This window comes from Hylobates moloch, unplaced genomic scaffold (genome assembly GCF_009828535.3).
Source record: "Hylobates moloch isolate HMO894 unplaced genomic scaffold, HMol_V3 SCAFFOLD_13, whole genome shotgun sequence".
Classification (NCBI taxonomy): Eukaryota; Metazoa; Chordata; class Mammalia; order Primates; family Hylobatidae; genus Hylobates; species Hylobates moloch.
In genome coordinates, this window is record NW_026652288.1 from 27,379,061 (window position 1) to 27,404,684 (window position 25,624).

The following is a 25,624-nucleotide window of genomic DNA, read 5'->3' on the forward strand; positions in this document are numbered from 1 at the left end:
ATGTTGTAGGGTAGACAAAAAAGTAATAGCTGTTGTAGTTTCTTATTGATGGACTCTTTACATATTCACTGTTATAAATACTATTGCATTGATATTTATAGAATAAATTCCTAGAAGTGGAATTGCTGGATCAATGTATTTTTAATGACAGATGTTGTAGGCTTGACCATCAAAAAGGTTGTATCAATGTACATTCCCACCAATTATTAATCTTTTTATGTTTTTCTAGTCTAATAGATGAGAAGTATCTAATTTTTAAATTTGTACTTTATTTTTTTAAAGTAACATTTAAAAATATTTATTGTATTTTTTTGTGAACTGCTTTCATTATTATTTTTTAAATTTTCTTTTGGGTTATTGGCCTTTTTCTCATTTCTCATTTTCCTTTTTTCCTCATTGATTTTTCTTTCTTTTTTTTTTTTTTTTTTTTTTTTTTTGAGATAGAGTTTCACTCTTGTCACCCAGGCTGGAGTGCACTGGCACTTTCTCGGCTCACTGCAACCTCTACCTCCCAGGTTCAAGCAATTATCCTGCCTCAGCCTCCTGAGTAGCTGGGATTACAGGCACCCGCCACCATGCTCATCTAATTTTTGTATTTTTAGTAGAGATGGGGTTTCACCATGTTGGTCAGTTTGGTCTTGACCTCAGGCGATCCATCCCCCTTCGGCCTCCCAAAGTGCTGGGATTACCATGCCTGGTCATCCTCATTGATTTTTAAAAGCCGTTTGCTCATTAAATAAATTAACTATTTGCTTTAACGAAAAACTATTTAATAAGAAATTGTGGAAAAATATACATAACAGAAAAGTGTACCATTTTAAGCATTTTAAGAGTATCACTCAGTGGCATTAAGTACATTCACAATATTATGGAACCATCAACACTTCATTTTGGAACTTTTTTATCATTCCATACTGAAATTCTATACCTGTTAAACACTAACTTCATTCTCCCTCCATCCCGGCCTCTGGCAACCACCATTCTACTTTTCTGTCTCTATGAATTTGACTACTTTAGGTACCTGACATAATGCAGTAAGTGTCCTTTTATATCTGGCTTATTTCACTTAGTATAATGTCTTCAATGTTTAGCCCTTTGTTTTTACACACAGTTTGGCAGCTTATAGAACCTCTCTTTCAGTAGTTGATGGTGACATTTTAAGCTCCTTGCCTAATTGCCTTCTTTCTTTTTCTTTTCTTTTTTAAAACTTATTTATTCATCATTTTATCTACCTCTAGTATCTCGGAAAAGGAAAGCCAAGAACTGGGAAGATGAAGACTTTTATGATAGTGATGATGACACATTTCTTGATCGGACCGGCCTGGTGGAGAAGAAGCGTCTGAACAGAATGAAGAAGGCTGGCAAGATTGATGAGAAGCCAGAGACCTTTGAATCATTGGCAAGTTTTATTTATGGAAGTAGCCGTGGTATTTAATAGTTTAATTTTTAATAAAATAATGTATTATTTAAATATGTTTTATGATAATTTTTAAAGTAGTAGCATTGAAATCTGATACTGAAGTATAACTTTTGTAGTCTGTTAATTTAATGGTAACAAACAACTAGTCTTACCCAAGTTGTTTGAAAAAAATATGGCTTGCTGCTAGATCCTTTCCTTCAGGATATTGATCCATTAATTAACATTCTTAATCTTCTTAAAACTTCTAGTAACAATAATGAAAACAGGAGGATGATAAGGAAACAGTTTGAAAGAAGACAAACTTTGTAACCCTGTTGATTTGGGTGTTACAGGTTGCAAAATTAAATGATGCTGAAAGGGAACTTTCTGAAATTTCTGAGAGATTGAAAGCCTCAAGCCAAGGTAAGTTTTTCATCAAATATTTATTAATATACCATATATAGTGCTCTATGCTAGGCACTGGGGCTACATTAGTTAATAAGAAATACCATACAGAATATGGAGCCTTTCAAAGGAGCAACATACAACAAAAGAAAGAACATTATAAATCATTTGGTTTAACCTCTTTATTTAATAGTGGAGGGGAATGAAGCCCATTGAGACAAAATGACTTCCCAAGGTCTCATGGCTATAACCTGTTCCTTATTCCTATTACTAGTGATGTCCTCTGTCCAGTTTTATGTTAGTGACTTTTATATGGAAACTTTGGCTGAATTTTAAAATATTCAGGATCATCTTTCTAAACATGTGTTACTCTTTTCTTGGACAGTTCTATCAGAGTCTCCATCTCAGGATTCTTTAGATGCGTTCATGTCAGAAATGAAATCAGGCAGTACATTAGATGGTGTGTCCCGGAAGAAACTTCACCTGAGAACTTTTGAACTGAGGAAAGAACAACAGAGACTGAAAGGGTTAATAAAAATTGTAAAGCCAGCAGAGATTCCGGAACTAAAAAAGTAAGTCTTAGTTATATTTGTAATTCTAAATAAGTATGGTAGCATAGATAACATTTTCAATTATCGCTTTATCTTCTTAAATAATCATTATATAATACAAATGTAATACAAGGAACCCTTTAAAGCACAGAAAGCAGTGGTTTCATAGAGTAACTAAAAACCTGTTTCATATTTGTGAAATACAGACTGATAGAGGATTTTCTGAGAAAACTATATTTATTTCTGATTCATTGGAAGGTTCTGAAGTTTTTTTACTTGATCTTTTAGTGTAGAATAAACTCCTTTAAAAAGCATCATGCACAAAAAGCTAATTTATCTAATACAAAAAGACCTCTGAGGCTGTGCTTAGTGGCTCACACCTGTAATCCTAGCACTTTGGGAGGTTGAAGCAGGCAGATCACTTTCAAGACCAGCCTGGGTGATATGGCACAACCCTATCTCTACAAAAAATAAAAACATTAGCCAGCCATGTTGGAGCACACCTGTGGTCCCAGCTACTTGGGAAGCCAAGGTAGGAGGATAGCTTGAGCCCAGGAGTTTGAGGCTATGGTGAGCTGTGATCGTGCCATTGCACTCCAGCATGGGTGACAGAGGGAGTTCCTGTCTCAAAAAAAAATTAAATTATTAATAAAAAGACCTCTGAATGATAAGTAGACAGCCAACCACCCAGGAGAAAAATGAGTAAAGGATGTCTGCTTACAGGCCACAGAAAAAGAAATACAGATAGCATCTTTTATACAAAGATGCTCAACTTCATGATCATAAGAGAAATACAAATACTACAACCTAATACCATTTTTTTTTTTTTTTTTTTGAGATAGTGTCTCCTCACTGTGTCACCCAGGCTGGAGTGCAGTGGCACAGTGACAGCTCACTGCAGCCTTGACCTCCTGGGATCAAGTGATCCTCCTGCCTCAGCCTCCAAAGTAGCTGGGACCACACGCATGCCCCACCATACCTGGCTAATTTTTAATTTTTTGTAGAGGTGGGGTCTTGCCATGTTGCCCAAGCTGGTCTTGAACTCCTGGCCTCAAGGGATCTGCCCACCTCAGCCTCCCAAAGTGCTGGGATTACAGGTGTGAGCCACCACACCTGGTCTTAATACCATTTTAATATATGAATTTGATGAAGATTAATTACGATTTTATACTGTGCTGATGAGGCTGACAAAAAGGCACTTTTTTATATTGCTCATTGAAGGACAAATTAGTACATTCTCTATACAAGACAAATTGGCAGTCTCTATCCTGATTACAAATGCACATGCCATTTGATCTGTTTCATTTCTAGGAATTTGTCCCTCACATACTTAGGAAATGATGTACAGCATTGTTTATATTAATAGTAGTAAAAAATTAGAAATCCCCTAAATGTTTATCAAAGTGGATGGATTAAATAAATTGTGGCCAGGTGCGCTGGCTCACGCCTGTAATCCCAGCACTTTGGGAGGCCGAGGTGGGCAGATCACGAAGTCAGGAGATCGAGACCATCCTGGCTAACACGGTGAAACCCCGTCTCTACTAAAAATACAAAAAATTAGCTGGTTGTGGTGGCAGGTGCCTGTAGTCCCAGCTACTCGGGAGCCTGAGGCAGGAGAATGGCGTGAACCTGGGAGGTGGAGCTGGCAGTGAGCCGAGATCGTGCCACTGCATTCTAGCCTGGGCGACAGAGCGAGACTCCGTCTCAAAAAAATAAATAGATAAAATAAATAAATAAATAAGTTATGATATAGGTATACAATAGAACACCATATAGCTGTTGAAAAAAAGGCAACTCTATTTAAGATACAGAAACACTATCAAGATAAGTAACAAAAGCAAGGTGCAGAACGGCGTGTATAACAGGCTCTGTCTGTAAAAAATGATGGTGGGGGAAGAATACATAGATAAGTAGGCCATACTTATGTTCATAATATCTGTTTAGGTCGGGTTCCCTAAGAACAGACTGAATCAGAGATTTATCTGCAAGTGATTTATTAAGAGAGTGCTCTCAGGAGAAATCTATATGGGAGTGAGGGAAGCAGGAGAGGGCAGGAGAAGAAGCTGGGCTAAGATATGGTTTCAAGAGAGCCTGAATGGCACCACAGATGCCATGGAGGCATGGGGCTTGGGTTTCGATACCCCGTCCCCCCAACCCTTCGTTGGTCATAGGCTGCCCGTGACTGGGGGGTGGGAGGGGCTCACAGCAATTCTGGGAAGGGTACAGGTGTGAGCCTTTAGTAGCCGATGTCTGCAGTAGCTGTTTGGCCTGATAAAGGGAATCTGGGAGGGACAGCTTCTGCTACTGTATCTCTGGAAAGATTAGTTAAAAATTAATAATATTGATTGCCAATGGGGAATGCAACTGGGTGGCTGGGGGACAGCAATGGGAGGGAGACTTTTCACAGTATACGTGCTTTATACTTGAGGTTCGAACATGTCAATATACTTTCTTTTTTTTTTTTTTTTTTTTGAGACAGAGTCTCGCTCTGTCACCCAGGCTGGAGTGCAGTGGCGCAATCTCGGCTCACTGCAAGCTCCGCCTCCCGGGTTCACGCCATTCTCCTGCCTCAGCCTCTCCGAGTAGCTGGGACTACAGGCGCCCGCCACCATGCCCGGCTAATTTTTTTTTGTATTTTTAGTAGAGACGGGGTTTCACCGTGGTCTCGATCTCCTGACCTCGTGATCCGCCCGCCTCGGCCTCCCAAAGTGCTGGGATTACAAGCGTGAGCCACCGCGCCTGGCCGTATTCGATTCAGATATACTGAATTTGAAAAGAAAATCCTATACCAAATAGCCATACCACTTTAGGTCTAAATTTACCGTAATGTAGTTGCAGTTCTAGTTTTAATAACAAATAACTGGAAAAAGTAAGAATCATATAATAATTTTGTTACAGTAAAACTATTTGTTAATAAAAGTGGCTGGGGATGGTGGCTCACACCTGTAGTCCCAGCAATTTAGGAGAGTGAGTGAGGTGGGAGGATGGCTTGAGTTCAAGAGTTTGAGACCAGCCTGGGCAACATAGTGAGACCCTGTCTCTACAAAAGCTAAAAGCTTAGCTGGGTATGGTGGTGCTCGTCTGTAATCCTTGCTACTTGGGAGGCTGAGGTATCACTTGAGCCTGGGAGAGTGAGGTTGCAAGACCCTGTCTCAAACAAACAAACAAAAACAAAACAAAAAAAAGCAAATCTCTGCTTTGGAAAACAACAACAACAACAACAACATTTGGGGCAAGAAGAATTAAAAAAAAAAAAGAAAACGAAATATGTCTCAGCTTCCTCCAGAGCCTCCTCTCCTGCTATCAGTCTGTGTGCTTGCCTGGTTTTTCCTCCCTTTCCTATTTTGGATACTGGTCTAGATGTGTATCTTCTTCCTCCTCTTTTCACTTACGGGTTGAACTTCCAAACTTTCTGCCTCCTACCCTAACCCCTGCAAGCAATCTTGATTGTGATTCCATCTTCTGCTTTTTCATCTCCTTTGAGCCAGTCTTAGCTTATCCTCTAGGCCAGCCCAGCTTTTTAATGTAGCTGAAAACATCTGTGTTGCTGTTGCTTCTGTCTTTCTATGCCAGAGCCTTCCTGAGGCCTGTGGGGAAGGGTGTGAAGGATAATGATTTAACAAAATGTCCTTCATGGCCAGACAGGCAACGTTCTTCTGGTGGCCTTAGCAAAGGAATGAGTTTTATCTCTGGTAGGGAGAAAGCGGGTTGAGGCCGGACCTAAGAGCGCTACTAAGGGGGTAAGACTTAGGTAAAAGAAGGCAGTAGTAGCAAGTGGGGCTTCAGGGAGGGCCAGGTAGCTAACATCTGGTATGGGTCAATGTGAGTCGAATGCCATTACTGTCCTTATATTCCAGTTTGCAGGGCTGTCCCATAGTCAAATGTGAAGAAAACAGAGGGCTTTCTTTTTGGTCTAGTATGGTTATTCTGGGGTTTCCTCTGTCTCCTCATGCCATATTCTCATTGTCACCTCTGCCTGCTCTGAGTATCTTGTCAACTCAACTGCCATCCCTTTTTGGTTTTGCTCTGTTCTCCCCCTGCCTTTCTAATTTCTACTGTCTCTTCTTTATACCCTTCCTCAGCTTTGCCCTAGTGGGCTTAGCTTTTATAATTATCTCCAGCCGTTGAGAATGTTGACAGTCTCAGAAGTTGCAGTCTCTCACTATATCTTTGTCATTACTACACTGGGTATCCTGCATATTGTACCCCCATCCCCATGCACACTTTTTTTTTTTTTAAGTGCTCAGAGCTATTGCGCTTAAGTGGGAGCTCCAGATAAGTAAGACACTCTTCAGAGGTTGGTGGGAAATAGGGCTTTACACCATGGATCCATCTCCTGCTGCTTATATGTTCTCGTTTGCCAGTGACCTTTGTACTGTAGTCATTTCATGGGTGTGAAGTCATGTAGCATGTTGCAAATTAGTTGACTAAGGGAGCAGCCTCATCATAGCTCTGTGTCTGTGACAGTCAGCATTGTTCTTGTCCATTCAAAATCTGTTGGTCTGAATACCTCTTTCTTATTGTTATATGCTTAGATAGTCATTTTGTAGTAATTTTTATTTTGCCAGAGGTTTCTTTGTCAGTGTCATGGTATTTTTAGATAAAACCCTGGGACTCCCTGGAATAGATGTGTATAATTATTCTTTCTTCCTAGGACTGAAAGTCAGACTACAGATGCAGAAAACAAAGCTAAAAAGCTTATATTGCCTCTATTTGGTGCCATGAAAGGAGGAAGCAAATTCAAATTAAAAACTGGAACAGTAGGGGTAAGTGGTGAGTCAGGGTGTTAAACTTTTAGCCCTTGAGTTATCCCTGAGCTAATTTTTCTCTTTTCTTTTTTGAAACTACAAATGACTCATTCCATAGTAATGTGAGAAAGGGCTGTGGGCTTGGTATGATTACATCTTTCCCAGAACTTGGTTCTTGGATTCTTTTTTTTTTTTTTTTTTTGGAGACAGAGTCTCACTCTGTCACCAGGCTGGAGTGCAGTGGCATGATCTCAGCTGACTGCAACCTCTGCCTCCCGGGTTCAAGCAATTCTTCTGCCTCAGCCTCTCAAGTAGCTGGGACTACAGGCGTGCTCCACCATGCCCAGCTAATTTTTGTATTTTTAGTAGGATGGGATTTCACCATGTTGGCCAGGATGGTCTCCATCTCTTGACCTCGTGATCCACCTGCCTTGGCCTCCCAAAATGCTGGGTTTATAGGCATGAACCATTGTGCCTGGCTGGTTTGCGGATTCTTTTTCTCAGCTTAGGGTTATCAAGAATTGATGAATTAATTTATGCCAATCAATTTGCAAGTAAATGGTTTGTAAATTAGAATAATAGTTTATTAATTTCTCATGAATGTTGCATTTAAGAATGGGTCTCCTGCATTAAATGCTTTTCCCCAGGTGGATAGATTTAGTATTCAGACTCACCAACATTTGTTAAGAACATAGTGTGTGCACTTTCCTCTGCCATATGATTTTTCTTCATTTAATCCTTCCAACATCTTGTGCTGTGTGGGAATTATTGCCTCTTACAAATGAGGAAATAGAGAAGTTAAATACCAGATCACACCAGCATTATGTAACTAAGCTGGTAATCAGATCTAGGTCTGTCTCTTGAGCTTTATGATTTCCCTGCTACCCTACAATATATGTCTGTCTGTATGTTTTTATCTATATTCCTATTCATAGATTCAGCTTTTAAAAGGTTTTCATTACCCCTAAGAGCTGAACCTTGAGTATTAGTTTGCTAGGGCCACCATAACAAAATACTAGGGATTGGGCAGCTTAAACAACAGAAATTTATTTGCTCACCGTTGCCAGCAGGGTTGGTTTCCTCTAAGGCCTCTCTGCTTACCAATGGCTGCCCTCTTGCTGGCTCTTCAGATGGCCATCCCTCTGTGCACTTGCACTCCTAGTGTCTCTTCTTCTTCTTATAAGGACACGAGTCATACTGGGTGAGGGCCCAACCCTAATGGTGTCATTTTAATTCAATTTAATTTAATTTACAGTCATATTCTGAGGTACTGGGGGTTGAGACTTCAAACATGAATTTGGGCAGCAGGGGGCACAATTCGTCCAAAACACCCTGAATTAGGGTATACTGCCCTCTGGTGGCAGAAGTCTGAAGTCCTAGCTATGTATTTTTTTTTTTTTTAGTCCTAGCTATGTATTCTTTTTGTTTGTTTTGAGACACAGTCTCACACTGTCGCCCAGGCTGCAGTGCAGTGGCCATCTCGGCTCACTGCAACCTCCTCCTCCCGGGCTCAAGCGATTCTCCCGTCTCAGCTTCCTGAGTAGCTGGGATTACAGGCACCCACCACCAGGCCAAACTAATTTTTTGTATTTTTTTTTTTAGTAGAGACAGGGTTTCACCATGGCCAGACTGGTCTCGAACTCCTGACCTCGTGATTCACCTGCCTCGGCCTCACTATATATTCTGAATGAGTAATGGTTCACCTAACAAGGAGTCTTTTCAATCTGTTGCAGTGGGGACTTAGGTTTTAAATTTTTACTAAAAAGCCCTCCTTAGAGAATTTTAGAACTAAGTCCTATATTTAAAAGATAATATAGGCTGGGCCGGTGGCTCATACCTGTTATCCCAGCACTTTGGGAGGCCGAGGTGGGTGGATTGCTTGAGCTCACTAGTCGAGACCAGCCTGGGCAACATGGTGAAACCCTGTCTCTACTAAAAATACAAAAATTAGCTGAGCATGGTGGCCTGCGCACCTATAACCCCAGCTACTCAGGAGGCTGAGGCAGGAGAAGTGCTCGAACCGGGGAGGCAGAGGTTGCAGTGAGCTGAGATCGCACCACTGCACTCCAGCCTGGGCCACAGAGCAAGACTGTGTCTCAAAAGAAAAAAAAAAAGATATAACCAAGATATGCTTTGGTTCCTTCTCTCTATTCCATAACTGTGATCAACCTTTTCTAATAAATACTTTTATTGAGTGGCTTTGATTAGAATATTTAGCTTTGTTCTTTGAGAAATGTCTTCCTCCTTTTCTTCAGGATCTGTCTGATGGATTTACGTGCCTTGTTTCCTTGAAATTACTCTAAGTCTAAAATGAAAAAGCAGCACAAATGACTTATTTCTGATTGTCTGATTTATTCCTTAGAAGATTTTGTAATCAGTTGAGATCCTTTAATATCATGAGTTATAACAGGACACAATTCGTGTAGCTGGCACTCATCTGAAAGAACTATTTTAGTTCCTTACGAGGTATTTTCAAGTCTTTTGTATTTAGTAATCTTTGACTCTAGGAACTAATAAAGACACTTGTTTAGGGTCTATAGAGGGGTAAAATTTCATGTGAAAGTCCTACCTCCAGCAGACTTCTGTGGAGTTTACCAACCTAAAGAGAGTAAACATTGAATACATTTAGATTGACCTCCTTGAAAAGATTTTTCTCTTGTTGTCATTAAGTAGAACTACTTGTTCATGGTTTTGTTCCCCTCTTAGAAGTTACCCCCCAAGCGTCCAGAACTCCCTCCAACTCTAATGAGAATGAAAGATGAGCCTGAAGTAGAAGAGGAGGAGGAAGAGGAAGAGGAAGAAGAGAAAGAAAAGGAGGAGCATGAAAAGAAAAAACTGGAGGATGGAAGCCTCAGTAGGCCACAGCCAGAGATAGAGCCAGAAGCAGCAGTGCAGGAAATGAGGCCTCCCACAGATCTCACACATTTTAAAGAAACCCAAACCCATGGTAATATCTTTCTTCTCCTTCCTGTGTTGTTCAGTGGGCAGTTACATTGATTGTGGATAGGTTTTAAAAAGCAAGGCCAGTTCTTGTCTGTGCATTTGACTTTGTATGTGATATACTGACTCTGTAGTAAGGAAACATACTTTCTTGGTCTTCTTCCTTTGACCACCAGTCATTATTTGTCTGGTCATTGCAAATTATTTGTCTTGGTCATTGCAAATTAAGGGCAGTTATTTCCAATCCATTCCAGAATTACAGAAAATTGAAGGCTATGGAATCTGAAGCCATAGCTGCTGTGGAATAGTCCTGAGCTGCTGCCACTGTGTGAGTTGGAGGGCAGTGGAATAGGGTACATGATGGGGCCTGATCAGGTGATCTCTGGATAAGTCAATCCCTACTCATTTTTTCCTCCATCCCTAAAACAGAGGCCAAACCATAATTGTACCCATTGGACTAAAGTTCTCAAGAAGGAACTTGCTTCATTCATTTTTTTGTGTTTGGAACCTAGCACAAAACCTGACACATATCCACCCGCCTCAGCAAATATTTGATGAAAAATGTTGAAAGATGGAATAGATTGATATTCATATAGATATATGCATCAATTAATTCTCTTTTCTATATATAATGTGTGTATGTATAGATATATATATATATATTCTTTTTTTTTTTTTTTTTTTTTGAGACAGTCTTTCTCTGTCTCCCAGGCGGGAGTGCAATGGCGCGATCTCGGCTCACTGCAAGCTCCGCCTCCCGGGTTCATGCCATTCTCCTGCCTCAGCCTCCCGAGTAGCTGGGACTACAGGCGCCCGCCAACACGTCCGGCTAATTTTTTGTATTTTTAGTAGAGATGGGGTTTCACTGTGTTAGCCAGGATGGTCTCGATCTCCTGACCTCGTGATCCGCCCGCCTCGGCCTCCCAAAGTGCTGGGATTACAGGCTTGAGCCACCGCGCCCGGCCTATATATATATATTCTTATTACAAAGGGTTATATGTTCATTTTAGAAACTATAGATCATACATAAAAGTCCAAAGAAAAAAAAAATCCCCACAATCCCACCCCTAAAGATCATTGTTTATCTTTTTAGTATCCTTTCATCCCTTGTCAACTGCAGGGGTTATTTTCCTGCTGGTTGGCCAAAATGGTTAGCAAGATAAAGATCTCAGAAAATAAGGAGTATGAGGAGAAACAATAAAAACTGGCACTGAATGTATGGGAATGTATGCATGTCTAGTTCCACAACAAACCAGGCTTGGCTACATAAAAATGCCAGGCCTGGTATGTAGCCCTTTTCTTGAATCACCTTCATTTGTCTGGGAAACATAAAAGTTACTGTTTCCTCATCTGTGAGAGGTAAGTATTCTGTATCTGCATTTGTCCTTTTCAAAAAGGTACTTATATGAGCTTGGTCTTTGGGCCATATATTGTGAGGGTGGATATAAACAGGTCAGCAGGAAGGGAGCAATAAGTATTATAATTTTTTTTGTTCAACAGACCAAAGTAAATATGTGTGTGTAAAAATAGCTTAGATTTTGAAACTTGGTTTATAAGATTAAATAATTAGTAAATTTGACCAGGCACAGTGGCTCACACCTGTAATCCCAGCACTTTGGGAGGCCAAGGCAGACGGATCACCTGAGGTCAGGAGTTCGAGACCAGGCTGGCCAACGTGGTGAGACCCCGTCTCTACTAAAAATACAGAAAAAATTAGCTGGGCATGGTGGCGCATGCTTGTAATCACAGGTACTCAGGAGGGCTCTGAGCAGGCAGGAGAATTGCTTGAACCTGGCAGACAGAAGTTGCAGTGAATTGAGATCATGCCACTGCACTCCAGCCTGGGTGATAGAGTGAGACTCTGTCTCAAAAACAAAACAAAATTAAATAATTAGTAAATATGCAGTGATGAGGGATTACCCCAGGCCTTTTTTCCTGTGGTTTGTTTTTATTTTTACTTTAATATTTACTTTTATTGAGACAGAGTCTTACTCTGTTACCCAGGTTGGAGTACTGTGGTGTGATCTTGGCTCACTGCAGCCTTGACCTCCCAAGGCACATGCTTGTAGAGAAAATAGAGTCATAGGGTCTCCCTATGTTCCTCAGGCTGGTCTCAAACTCCTGGCCTCAAGCAATCCTCTCACAAAGTGCTGGGATTATAGGCGTGAGCCACCATGCCCAGCTTATATATTGCTATTTGATAACATAGTTTTTTTTTTCCTATGCCTTAAATTATTCTTTTTAAAATGTGGTTTCAGAGAAGGAGCATAGTGGTTCATCACATGCATATGCCATAATGTATTTAGTCAACTCTCAGTTGTTAAACATGTAGGTTATTTCTTAATTTTTGCTATTACAAACATATATGTAACAAATTTTGGGGCTAGGCTGGGTGACTCATGCCTGTAATCCCAACATTTTGGGAGGCCGAAGTAGGAGAATCACTTGAGCCCAGGAGTTTGAAACCAGCCTGGGCAAGATAGTGAAACTCTCTCTACAAAAAATTAAAAAAAAAAAAAAAATTGGCCGGACATGGTGGTACATGCCTGTAGTCCTAGCTACTCTGGAGGCTGAGGTAGGAGGATCTCTGTAGCCCAGGAATTCAAGGCAGCAGTGAACTATGATTGCCCCACTGCACTCCAGCTTGGGCAACAGAGAAAAACCCTGTTTCTAAAATAATAATAAATTTTGGTGGTCATTTCTGATTTTTAAAAAAATACGTTCTGGGAGTAGAATTTCTAGGCCAAGGAGTATGTACATTTTTGAGGCTTTTGGTAAGTATTGCTAAAAAGTTTTACCTCAATGTTGGCTAGTGTTTTAAGTGGAAAATTGGCAGTCTTCTGTAATATATTTGAAACATATTTATTTAAAACCTTAAGATTAGTTGAAGCTGATGATAATAAAACTGGATGATTATGTACTTAGCTTCTCTTTCTCTTGTTTTTGTTTTTGTTTGTTTGGCTTTCCACCATGAATTAAATCATGACAATAAGCTTTGATACTGCTTTTTATAGAAAACATGTCTCAACTTAGCGAGGAAGAACAGAATAAAGATTACCAAGACAGTAGTGAAACCACTTCATTGTGCGCAGGACCCTCAGGCAAGTAGTACAGCAGCCTTCATTGCTGCTCTGCACACAGGTGGCCGACTGGTTTCATAAGGGAGGGGTTGGCAGCTGACCTGAAGGCAACACAGAGAATGGTCCTTTAGTTATGCTGCCACTAGGCCCCTGGACAAAGTTGGAACATAAGAGAGGTTTGTATTTGGTGCCATCCCATTTGCCTTTCTTTTACTCCTCTTCCACCTTCTGGGGTTCCCTCTTCCTCCCCCACAAAGCACTTAATGCGTTGATGCTTCCCTCTGGCTGTGCAAAGCTCTCCATAATTTTACATCTCCCAAAGTCAAATATGTACCTATTATGGGAGTGATTCCAAAACTATCTTAAAAGAAATTGTTAAAAGGACTGCTTTACTCTCGTTTTACCTGTAATGGTTAAACTGTGGACTAGTAAAATCAGCCTCATTTTTTTTTTAACTTGTTCGCATAATGTGGTTATATTCAAACTTGTAGAACAGCCTTAGGATTTAAAAACTAGGGTTATTCATCCAGGAAAAATTTTCTCTTAATACAGTTTTTACAGCAGTAGAAGGAATTGTTGAGAATTACATTGTCACGAGCATCTTTTCTTCAATAATTGTAATGTTCTTTTAGGAAGAATTTTGCCTTTTTATTTTACTTATACTGAAAATAGCTATTGCCAGTTTTTTTTTTTTTTTTTTTCTTAAATTAGCATCAAAGAATGAATATGAGAAAAGCAGAGGTGAATTGAAGAAAAAGAAATCACCTGGTCCAGGCAAAGTAAGTATTTCACTTGTCTGGGAGTAAAAATGAATCCCTTTGTCATGGACCATATCCAGAAGAGTGAATCTTTGGAGACTGACTTAACAGAGTTCCCAGCAGCCTTATCCCCCTCTCCTAGAAATCTAGATTCTTTGATTTTTGTTTTTGAATTTTCTGTTGTCTTTATCACTCTTTTCCCTATAACTGCTCACATACAAGCTATCTCTTTTATTAGTTCATGAATCTTTCTTTATATCCTAATATGCCATATAAAGACATTTGAATAACATATTCTTATTTTCCTTTTATTACACAAAAGGTAGGATGTAATGTACTCCATTCTACATCTTTTTTTTGTTTTATTTATTTAAACCACTCATGGAAATTATTTTGTATCAGTATACTGAGAGTTTCTCACCATATTGGAGGACCTTATCTAACCAGTTCCTTACAGATGGACACTTGGGTTGTTTTTAGTCTTTTATTACAATAATACTATAATGAACAATCTTGTATATATATAATTTTGTGTGGATACAGTAAGCTCCCAGAAGTGCCAGGTTGTGTCAGGAGGTCCCCAGGACCACTCACAGGTTAGGTCATTCACAAGAGGACTCAGGTCTCAGCGTATGATTGTACTTGCATCTATGATGTACTACAGCAAAAGGATACCAGGCACCATCAACAAAGGGAAAAGGAACATGGGGCAAAATATGGTGGAAACCTGGCACAGGCTTCCACGGATGTCTTCCAGTAGAGTCACACAGGACATGCTTAATTCCCCTAAGAACAAGTTGTGGCAACACTTGTGAAATGTTGCTAACTAGGGAAGCTCATTAGAGACTCAGTGCCCAGGGTTTTTATTGGGGACTGATCACATAGGCATTCCCTGCCTGGCATCTACCAAAATTCAGACTTCCAGAAGGAAAGCAGGTGTTCAGCATGAATCATATTGTTTGTACAAACAGTTTAAGCCACAATGAGCCATTCTTGTCAGTTAGGGTAGTAGAAACCTTCCCAAAGTCCAGATTCCCAGATTCCAGCCAAGGGCAAACCTTGCAAGCAGGTTTTCAAAGGATAGCAGTCAGGCTTGCTCTGTTAACTTTTCTAAACCTTGGCCAAAAGGTAAGTGCCAAATTTCCCTCTATGGGGGCTACACCATTTAGCACTCATACCTGCAGTGTGTTAACTGCCCCTTTTAAAGAGTGTCACATAACTCACTGGCTGAAAATCAGCTTGTGATGCTTTATGGAAAAAAGGTTCAGAGAGAGAATATTCCCCCAAGTAGGTTACTTATGTCAAGATCATTAATAGAAACTGTTCTCTGTTAGTTTTTGTTTGCTAACAGGCATAAGGACAATAGTTCTTAAGAGTTAAAATTATACCTATATATATAATTTTTAAAAAATAGCTTTTGGGTTACAAATGGTTCTTTGGTTACATAGATGAATCATATAGTGATGAAGTCTGAGGTTTTAATGCATCTATCACCCAAGTAGTGTACGTTGTACCCAATATGCAATTTTTTATTCCTCATCCCCTTCCCAGCCTCCTCCCTCTGAGTCTCCAAAGTCCATCATACCACTCTGTATGCCTTTGCATACCCATAGCTTAGCTCCCACTTATAAGTGAGAACATATGGTATTTGGTTTTCCACTCCTAAGTTGCTTTGCTTAAAATAATGGCCTCTAGCTCCAAGTTGCTGCAAAAAACCATTAATTTTTTATTTTTATTTTTATTTTTATTTTGAGACTGGGTCTTGCTCTGTCACCCAGGCTGGAGTGCAGTGGTGTGATCATGGCTCACTGCAAGCTTCAACCTCTTGGGCTCAAGTGATCCTCCCACCTCAGCCTCCTGAGTAGCTGGGACTACAGCTGTGCACCACAATGCCCGGCTAATTTTTGTGGGGCTTTTTTGTAGAAATAAGTCTTGTTTTGTTGCCCGGGCTGGTCTCAAACTCCTAGCTTCAAATGATCCTGGGATGCTGGCTTTTATTGAATGCTTTTTCTGCATCTATTGAGATGATCATATGGTTTTTGTTTTTAATTCTGTTGCTGTGATGTATCGTATTTATTGACTTGCATATGTTAAACCATCCCAGCATCCCTAGGATGAAACCCACTTGATCATGGTGTATTGAATAGGGTGTATTATCTTTCTGATACGCTATTGGATTCAGTTTACTAGTCTTTCATTGAGGATTTTTGCGTCTGTGTTCACCAGGGATATTGGTCTCTAGTTTTCTTTTTTTTGTTATGTCCTTTCCTAGTTTTTGTATCAGGGCGATATTAGCGTCATAGAATGAGTTAGGGAGGATTCCTTCTTTCTCATTCTTTTGGAATACTTTCAGTAGGATTGGTACCAATTCTTCTTGAATGTCTGGTAGAATCTGACTGTGAATCCATCTGGTCCTGGGCTTTTTTTGTTGGTGGTGGTAATATTTTTTAATTACTGACTCAATCTCACTGCTTTTTATTGGTCTGGTCAGGATTTCTGTTTCTTCCTTATTCAATCTAGGAGGGTTGTATGTTTCCAGGAATTTATCCATTTCTACTAGATGTTCTAATTTGTGTGCATAGAGGTGTTCATAGTAGTCTCAAAGGATCTTTTGTATTTCTGTGGTGTTGGTTGTAATGTCTCCATTTTCATTTCTAATTGAACTAATATAGAATCTTCTTGTCTAATCTAGCTAATGATCTATCAATTTAGTTTATCTTTTCAAAAACCACCTTTTTTTCATTGATCTTTTGCAATTTCTTTTGTTTCAATTTCATTTAGTTCTGATCTTTGTTATTTCTTTTATGCTAGCTTTGGGTTTAATCTGTTCTTTTTTTTTTTTTTTTTTCCGAGACAGAGTCTCATTCTGTTGCCCAGGGAGTGCGGTGGTGCGATCTCAGCTCACTGTAACCTCTGCCTCCCAGGTTCAAGCAATTTTCCTGCCTCAGCCTTCCTGAATAGCTGGGATTACAGGCGTGTGCCACCACATCCAGCTAATTTTTGTACTTTTGTTAGAAGCGGGATTTCACCATGTTGACCAGGCTTGTCTTGAACTCCTGGACTCAAGCGATCTGCCCACCCCAGCCTCCCAAAGTGCTGGGATTATAGGTATGAGCCACTGCACCCAGCCTGATTTGGTCTGTTCTTGTTCCTTTAGTTCCTTGAGTTGTGACATTAGGTTGTCAATTTGTGATCTTTCAGGCTTTTTTTTTTTTTTTTTTCTGTCTCTCTCTCTCTGTCTTTTAAATAGAGATGAGGTCTTGCTATGTTATCCAGGCTGGTCTTGAACTCCTGAGCTCAAGCAATCCTCCTGCCTTGGCCTTTCAAAGTGCTGGGGTTATAGGCGTGAGTCACCATGCCTGGCTCAAGACTTCTTGATGTAGGCATTTAGCACTATAAATTTTTCCTCTTAGCACTGCTTTTGCTGTATTCCAGAAGTTTTGATAACTTGTGTCACTATTATTAATTTTGAAGAATTTTTAAATTTCCAGTGATTTCATTGTTAACCCCAAAATCATTTAGAAGCAGATTGTTTAATTTCCATTTATTTGTATAGTTTTGAAGGTTCCTTTTCAAATTGGTTTCTAGTTTTATTTGACTGTGGTCTGAGAAGATACTTGATATGATTTCAATTTTTTTAAATTTGAGATTTGTTTTGTGGTCTATCACATGGTCTATCTTGGAGAATATTCCAGGCACTGATGAGAAGATTGTATATTCTGCAGTTCTTGAGTAGATGTTCTGTAAATATGTTAGTTTATTTGTTCTGGAGTGTAGTATAGGTCTAGTGTTTGTTCACTTTCTGCCTTGATGATCTGTTTACTGTTGTCAGTGGAGTGTGAAGTCTTCCACTATCATTGTGTTGCTGTCTTTCTCTTTTCTTAGGTCTGGTAGTAGTTGTTTTATGAATCTGGGAGCTTCAGTTTTAGGTGCATATATATTTAGGATTATAATATCTTCTTGTTGGGTTGATCCTTTTATAATTATATAATGGCCTTCTTTGTATTTTTTTTAGTGTTGTTGCTTTAAATTCCGTTTTATTTGATATAAGAATAGCTACTCCTGCTTGCATTTGGCTTCCATTTGTACGGAATATCTTTCTACTCCTTTACCTTTAGTCTATAAGAAACCTCACATGTTAAGTGAGTCTCTTGAAGACGGCAGATATTTGGTTTGCGATTTATTTATTTATTTATTTATTTATTTATTTATTGAGACAGAATCTCGCTCTGTCACTCAGGCTGGAGTACAGTGGTGTGATCTCAGCTCACCGTAACCTCTGCCTCCTGGGTTCAAGTGATTCTCCTGCCTCAGCCTCCCGAGTAGCTGGGACTACAGGCATGTGCCACCACACTCAGCCAATTTTTGTATTTTTAGTAGAGATGGGGTTTTGCAATGTTAGCCAGACTGGTCTTGAACTCCTGACCTCAGGTGATCCACCCACCTCGGCCTCCCCAAGTGATGAGATTACAGGTGTGAGCCACTGTGCCCAGCCTGTGATTTTTTTTTTTTTTTTTTTGAGTGGAGTATTTAGACCATTTACATTGAACGTTAATATTGAGATGTGAGGTACTGTTACAGTCATGTTGATTGTTACCTAGATACTTTTCTTCCTTCATTACATTATTGTTTTATAGGCCCTGTGAGTTTTATGCTTTCAAGAGGTTCTATTCTGGTGCATGCCAACCTTTTGTTTTAAGATTTAGAACTCCTTTTTGCATTTCTTGTAGGTCTGGTCTGGTAGTGACAAATTCCCTCAGCATTTGCTTGTCTAAAAAAGACTTTATTTCTCTTTCATTCATGAAACTTAGTTTTGCTGGATACAAAATTCTTGGCTAACGTTTATTCTGCTTAAGGAGGCTAACAATAGGATCCCAATCCCTTCTGCAGTTGTAAGGTTTCTAGAGAGAAATTCTTGTGAATAAAACAATCCATCTTTTCTTTTTAGCTTCCACCAACACTTTCTTCCAAATATCCTGAAGATGACCCAGACTACTGTGTGTGGGTCCCACCTGAAGGTAGATTGTTTTTACTTTTTTTTCCTCTAAGGTTCATTTATTTATATTTTTGAATAGGTAATATAGATTTAAGGTTCAAAATAAGAAAGTTACAAGAGTATGTAGTGATAATTTGTACACCATGTTTGGATCCTTATTCAAACAAACAACTGTTTAAAAAAATTATTAGCCAGTCAGATAATTTTGAACACTACCTGGATATTTGATGATACTAAGAAATTATTGTTTATTTTTTTAAAGTGTGAATGATGTTGAGTTATGTTTTTTTGGAAAAAGTCCTTGTCTTCTAGGAATATATACGGAAGTGTTTACAGGTGTAATGTTATCGGGGTTTTACCAAGTCAAAAGAAAGGAAAACAATTCTGGCTGTGCCTCAGCTGCTCAGTTGTTTTCCTCACAAGACAACCAATTGTTGTTAGTTCCTTATGGATACTTACATATAAAATGCTAAGTAGAGAGGAGCATCTATAGAAAAAAAATCATAAAAGTTAACCTGCTGGATCAAAGGTATAAACATTTTAAAGATATTATAAATTGCATTCTATAGAGATTGTACCAGTTTTATGCTCATACACACACCCTTAAAGCAATGTATGAGATACTTACTTCCTCATATGTTCATCACAGCTTGAGATTTCTAATATATTAGTAACTAATAGAATTTAGTTACTAGAGATGTCTGCTTTTTCTATACTAACAAATGTTATGGTAGAAGTGAAAAGAGGGCTGTATTTTGAAATTTCATACAAAAAGTAAAATTTCTATCATAGAATAAACCTTTTTGTCTATTTTACTTTTTGGCCTACTGATATCTGGGTATCTTTTCTCTCCTGACTTTGGAAGAGTAAATAATGTATTCCTTTTTTTATATTCTGACCTAGGTCAAAGTGGAGATGGCAGAACCCATCTTAATGACAAGTATGGCTATTGATTGCTTCAGAATCCCAAAAGAAAACCTTGTGGACCATGTGACATGGAATATTTGGGATAATGTATCAAATCGAATGGCCAGAGAAGTTTAGATGATCATTTGTGAGATCTGGTGACTGGCCTTTCGTTCTGTGTTCTTGGCTTCCTAAATTTATCTGCCCATATGATTCTCATGCATTTGATATTTATGTTTAAAAGTGTTTATATATGTATGTAAAAAGGGAACCATATGTTTTGAGAATTTGTAAAGTGAGAGACATGATCCTATTAAAATAAGAAGGCAAAAATGTTCCTAATATTTTATTTTATTTTATTTTTTTAAGAGACAGGGTCTTACTCTGTCACCTAGGCTGGGGTACAGTGGTGCAATCCTAGCTCACTGTAGCCTTGAACTCCTGGGCTCAAGCAATCCTCCCACCTCAGCCTCTCAAGTACCTGGGACTATAGGCATGTACCACCACCACACCTGGCTAATTATTTTATTTAAATTTTTTGGAGAGATGAAGTCTTGCCATGTTGCCCAGGCTTGTCTTGAACTCCTGGCCTCAAGTGATCCTCCTGCCTCAGCCTCCCAAAGCACTGAAACCTCATTTTTTTTTCTTTTTTTCTGAGCCAGGGTCTCACTCTGTTGCCCAGAGTAAGTGCAGTGGCATGATCACAGCTTACTGCAGTCTCAACTTCCCAGGCTTAAGTGATTATCCTGCCTCAGCCTCCTGAGTAGCTGGTACTACAGGTACATGCCACTGTGCCTGGCTAACTTTTATATTTATAGAGATGGGGTCTCGCCATGTTGCCCAGGCTGGTCTCAAACTCCTGGGCTCATGCAATCCCGCTCTCCTCAGCCTCCTAAAGTGCTAGGATTACAGGCCACTGCATCTGGGACCTAATGTTGGGACCTTATGTTGATTAAAGGTCACAGCCTCTTTCATTAAGACTTAAGGACTATGCTTTTCCTGAGCAATAGGGTGCTTCTGGTGGTTGAGCTGCAGAACTCACTAATACTGCCTCCTCAAATAACTGTTGAAATATGAGGTTATGCTATGGGTGTGACTCCGGGTGTCCCTGTCATTCTTGGTACTAAAAGTAGGTTCACAGTGGGGGCTTCCTACAACCTTCAACTATAATCTTCCTACCAGGTTTGAGAATAGACCCTGACTTATCAGGACAAAGTTAACTATGGCACCACCTTGTGCATTCAGGCACTAGTGCTGATGAAAACTCAGCCTGCTGAATGTCCAGAACTCTGACCAATCAGTCATTCCTCCTCTTGTGAAAGGGTGCAAATAAGGCCATGGAATGAAAAGCTGCATGTGTTTTGCCCAGTGTGGGGCTTCTTACCTCTGTGGAGAAGGGAATAGGAAGAATTTCTCTGGGAACAGGAAGAAATGCAAGAAGATGTCTTATTTCCTCCCCTCACCCTCCCCATCATTAGTGCTTCACTTCCATAGAAAGGAAAGCCCAAGAGTGAAGCAAAGTGGAGAGCATTTGGGGTAGGCTGAGGCAGACATAAGCAGCAGGGAGGAAAAATGCTGTGGCTGAGCTAGAGAGTGGATGAGGCTGATGCTTTCCTAAAATGGATTACACAGTATGCACGGAGGTAGGCAGGAAGCAGTAATGAGCAACTTCAGTTATCCTGACAGATGTGGGAAGTCTGGTCTGCTAAAAGTGATAAGTTCTTCATCTCTCAAAAAAGGAATGTTGGTATTATGAGAAACTATTATTTTGGACTTCATATAGACCAACAAGGAAAAACTGGTTGATGATGTAAGAAGTGACAGGAATTTGGGTACAGAATGACTATGTCATTTTGGATTAAAACAGTGAACAAAAGTCTGAGCTAGATCAATGATCTTCAGAGGTGAAATGCTATTCAAACAAAATTGTATGTGGGACCCAATACTTGAACAAGTAAAAATATATCTGCTCTGGTTGAAGTGAAGGCAAAGGGATTGGAGACACACACACACACACACCCCCACACTACACCACACCACTCCTCCCGCTACCCTCACTATGACCCTGAGGAATCCTAGGCACATGTCTTAAATTCTTCAAGTCTCAATTCTGTCATCTGTGAAGCAGGGACAGTAATGCTTCCTGCTCTTGGAACCTCAGATTGTTCTAAGGATCAAATGAGATAATGTAGATGAATATAATTTACAGGGCTTTATAGATATTAATAGTTGTTATTACAAAAAGGGGATAGATCCTAACATCTGGGCCTGACTTTCCTCATCAGTGAAAGAGGAGATAGGATTAGATCAGTGATTCTCAACGGTGGCTACATATTAGAATCACCTGGAGAAATGTAAAATTTTTTAATTGCAGTACTTGGATCCTACCTCAGACAGATTTAATCAGAATCTCTGAGGTGATCCTTTTTTTTTTTCTTGAGGCAGAGTCTTGCTCTGTCACTCAGGCTGGAATACAGTGGTGTTATCATGGTTCACTGCAGCCTCTGCCTGTTGTCCTCAAGCAATCCTTCCACCTTAGCCTCTCAAATAGCTGGGACTACAGGTACATGCCACCGTGCCCAGCTAATTTTTATATTTTTTTATAGAGATGAGGTTTCACTATGTTGCCCAGGTGGTCTCAAACTCCTGGGCTCAAGCAGTCTGCCCACTTCAGCCTCCCAAAGTGCTAGGATGACAGGTGTGAGCCACCACATCTGCTGAGGTGATCCCTTTTATAAGTACTCCAGGTGACTAATGTGGAGCCCATGGTGGGAAACTTCTAGAGCACTTTTTTCTATAACAATCTTTTTCTGTTTAGGGTCAGATATTTTAGGCTTTGCAAGCCATATAGTCTGTCGTAAACACTCTACTGCTTTGTGCAGACAGCATTGGCAATACACAAATGAATGAGTGTGGCTGTGTTCCAATAAGTGTTTGTTTATCAAAACAAATGGCAGGCTGGATTTGGCCCACAGGCTGTAGTTGGCCAACCCCTGCTCTACATCTTTAAGGTCTTACCTGGCTAAAAATTTTCTTTATGACATCTTTAAAAAATGTGTATCTCAGTTCATGGATATTTGAAAGTTTCTATTCAGAAGGCTAATTATCTCTGAACTATATGGTTGCAGTTTTATGGGTACCAGAATTCAAAGTAATTGTGTCTCCTTTTCTCAGAAACAAAAGTAAGGTTATTAGTCATGAAATAAAATATGCTGTTACAGCAGGAACACAAGAGTTAACTGTAAGCAAGCTGTCCCTGGTCTGCCGTCCTGGCCTCCCTGGGAGTTTTGTATTATATCTGCCTCTATATTTAAAGAGCAATGGGAAGCCATTGGGTTGTTAGTGATGGTGAAATGATTGGGTTTAGATTTTTTTTTTTTTTCTTGAGCTGGAGTCTCACTCTGTTGCCCAGGCTGGAGTGCAGTGGCACGATCTCAGCTTACTGCAACCTCTGCCTCCCAGGGTCAAGCGATTCTCCCGCCTCAGCCTCCTGAGTAGCTGGGATTACAGGTGCCTGCCACCACGTCCGGCTAATTTTTATATTTTTAGTAGAGACGGGGTTTCGCCATGTTGATCAGGCTGATCTTGAACTCCTGACCTCATGATCTGCCCACCTCGGCCTCCTAAAGTGCTGGGATTACAGGCGTGAACCACCACTCCCAGTTTGGATTTTTAAAAGAAGACTCAAGCTACAGTGTGGAAGAAGGATGGAAGAAGGCAGGAGGATGCAGGAAAAACTAGTTAGAAGTCTGCAGCAGACGGCCGGGCACGGTGGCTCACGCCTGTAATCCCAGCACTTTGGGAGGCCGAGGCGGGCGGATCACAAGGTCAGGAGATCGAGACCATCCTGGCTAACACGGTGAAACCCTGTCTCTACTAACAATACAAAAAATTAGCTGGGTGAGGTGGCGGTCGCCTGTAGTCCCAGCTACTCGGGAGGCTGAGGCAAGAGAATGGCGTGAACCCCAGGGGGCGGAGCCTGCAGTGAGCCGAGATCACGCCACTGCACTCCAGCCTGGGCAACAGTGAGACTCCATCTCAAACAACAACAACAACAAAAAAGCCTGCAGCAGAAGTCCAGGTGAAAGATAATGGTGGCGTAAATTAAGCGGAGACTGAGGTGGAAAGAGGTAAATGGGGCCCAACAGTATTTTTAAAAGTAGAATATGGCTAAGACTGAGTGATGGGATTGTCTGGTGGTAAAAGGGAAGGAATTGAGCATGGTTCCCACATTGCTGGCTTGTATATCTGAATGGGTGATAGGTCATTCATTGAGGTAAGGGCAACAAGTTGAGCTTGATGTTCCTTTGAGACACCCAAGTAAAGATGTCAAGAAAGCAGTTGGTTGGATATATACGTCTGGATCTCAGAAGAGAGGGCTGAAGAACAGTTGTGGGCGGGTAGGGTTGGGTGGCAGGTACTAGTAGGTGAGGTTAAAGACTAGGTGACAGGAGTTTTGAAAGCAGACTTCAGTCTTAGACAGCTAGATCTCCCTATCTTTGGTACAAGGAACAAAATTTTTCCTGGTTATGGGTACTCATTTATTGGGGGAAAAAGGTGAAATGTGTATATCAGAGTAAGCAGTGTTTTGGAGAGAAAAAGTCAGGCATATGTATTTAACATTAAAACAAGTCTCTGTCCACTTTAAAAATTTTCTTTTTTTGAAACAAAGTCTTGCTCTGTCGCCCAGGCTGGAGTGTAGTGGCACAGTCTCGGCTCACTGCAACCTCCGCCTCCAGGCTTCAAGTGATTCTCCTGCCTCCGCCTCCTGAGTAGCTGGGATTATAGGTGCACACCACCACACCCAGCTAATTTTTTGGTAGAAACAGGCTTTTACCATGTTGGCCAGGCTGGTCTCGAACTCCTGACCTCAAGTGATCCTCCTGCCTTGGCCTCCCAAAGTGCTGGGATTACAGGCGTGAGCCACTGCATCCAACCACTTTTAAGAATTTTCAAGGGACCTAAAAACATGTCTAGAAAGCCAAAACTTTATTAACTATTTTGTATTAAAAATTTCCAATAATAATAATAGCTAAGGCCAGATGTGGTGGCTCACACCTGTAATCTCAACACTTTGGGAGGCTGAGGTTGGAGGATCGCTTGAGCCAGGAGTTTGAGACCAGCCTGGGTAATACAGTGGGACCCCATCTCTACTAAGAAAAAGAAAAAATAGGCTGGGCGTGGTGGCTCATGCCTGTTATCCCAGCACTTTGGGAGGCTGAGGCGGGCAGATCAGCCTGGCCAACATGGTGAAACCTCATCTCTACTGAAAATACAAAAATTAGCCGGGTGTGGTAGTAGGCACCTGTAATCCCGGCTACTGGGGAGGCTGAGGCAGGAGAATCACTTGAACCCGGGAGGCAGAGTTTGCAGTGAGCCAATATTGCGCCATTGCACTCCAGCCTGGGGTACAAGAGCCAAGACTTCGTCTCAAAAAAAAAGAAAAAGAAAAAGGAAAAGAAAAGAAAAGAAAAAATAGGCCGGGCACAGTGGCTCACGCCTGTAATCCCAGCACTTTGGCAGGCCAAGGCGGGTGGATCACCTGAGGTCAGGAGTCCCGAGACCAGCCTGGTCAACATGGCGAAACCCTGTCTCTACTTTTAGTAGAGACAAAAATTAGTCGGGTGTGGTGGCAGGCGCCTGTAGTCCCAGCTACTCAGGAGGCTGAAGCGGAAAATCACTTGAACCCGTGGGGGCAGAGGTTGCAGTGAGTCAAGATTGCGCCACTGTACTCCAGCCTGGGCGACAGAGTGAGACTCCGTCTAAAAAATAATAATAATAATAATAGCTAAGATTTATTTAGTGCCCTCAATGTGCCAGGCACTATGCTAACTGCTTTGT

General features: G+C 40.6%; 1 protein-coding gene across 1 annotated transcript in view; it reads left to right on the forward strand.

Annotated features, from left to right (window-relative positions):
• Positions 1 to 20,120, forward strand: part of SLC4A1AP (solute carrier family 4 member 1 adaptor protein) — a 30,294-nt gene extending 10,174 nt beyond the window's left edge. Inside the window, exons 6-14 of the mRNA XM_032172563.2 lie at positions 1,239 to 1,399; positions 1,753 to 1,822; positions 2,190 to 2,376; positions 7,010 to 7,121; positions 9,810 to 10,050; positions 13,058 to 13,144; positions 13,835 to 13,902; positions 18,830 to 18,899; positions 19,781 to 20,120. Coding sequence (XP_032028454.1) covers positions 1,239 to 1,399; positions 1,753 to 1,822; positions 2,190 to 2,376; positions 7,010 to 7,121; positions 9,810 to 10,050; positions 13,058 to 13,144; positions 13,835 to 13,902; positions 18,830 to 18,899; positions 19,781 to 19,830 — 1,046 coding nt within the window. The 3' untranslated portion in view covers positions 19,831 to 20,120. The remainder of the gene's footprint in view (positions 1 to 1,238; positions 1,400 to 1,752; positions 1,823 to 2,189; positions 2,377 to 7,009; positions 7,122 to 9,809; positions 10,051 to 13,057; positions 13,145 to 13,834; positions 13,903 to 18,829; positions 18,900 to 19,780) is intronic.
• The last annotated feature ends 5,504 nt before the right edge of the window (positions 20,121 to 25,624 follow it).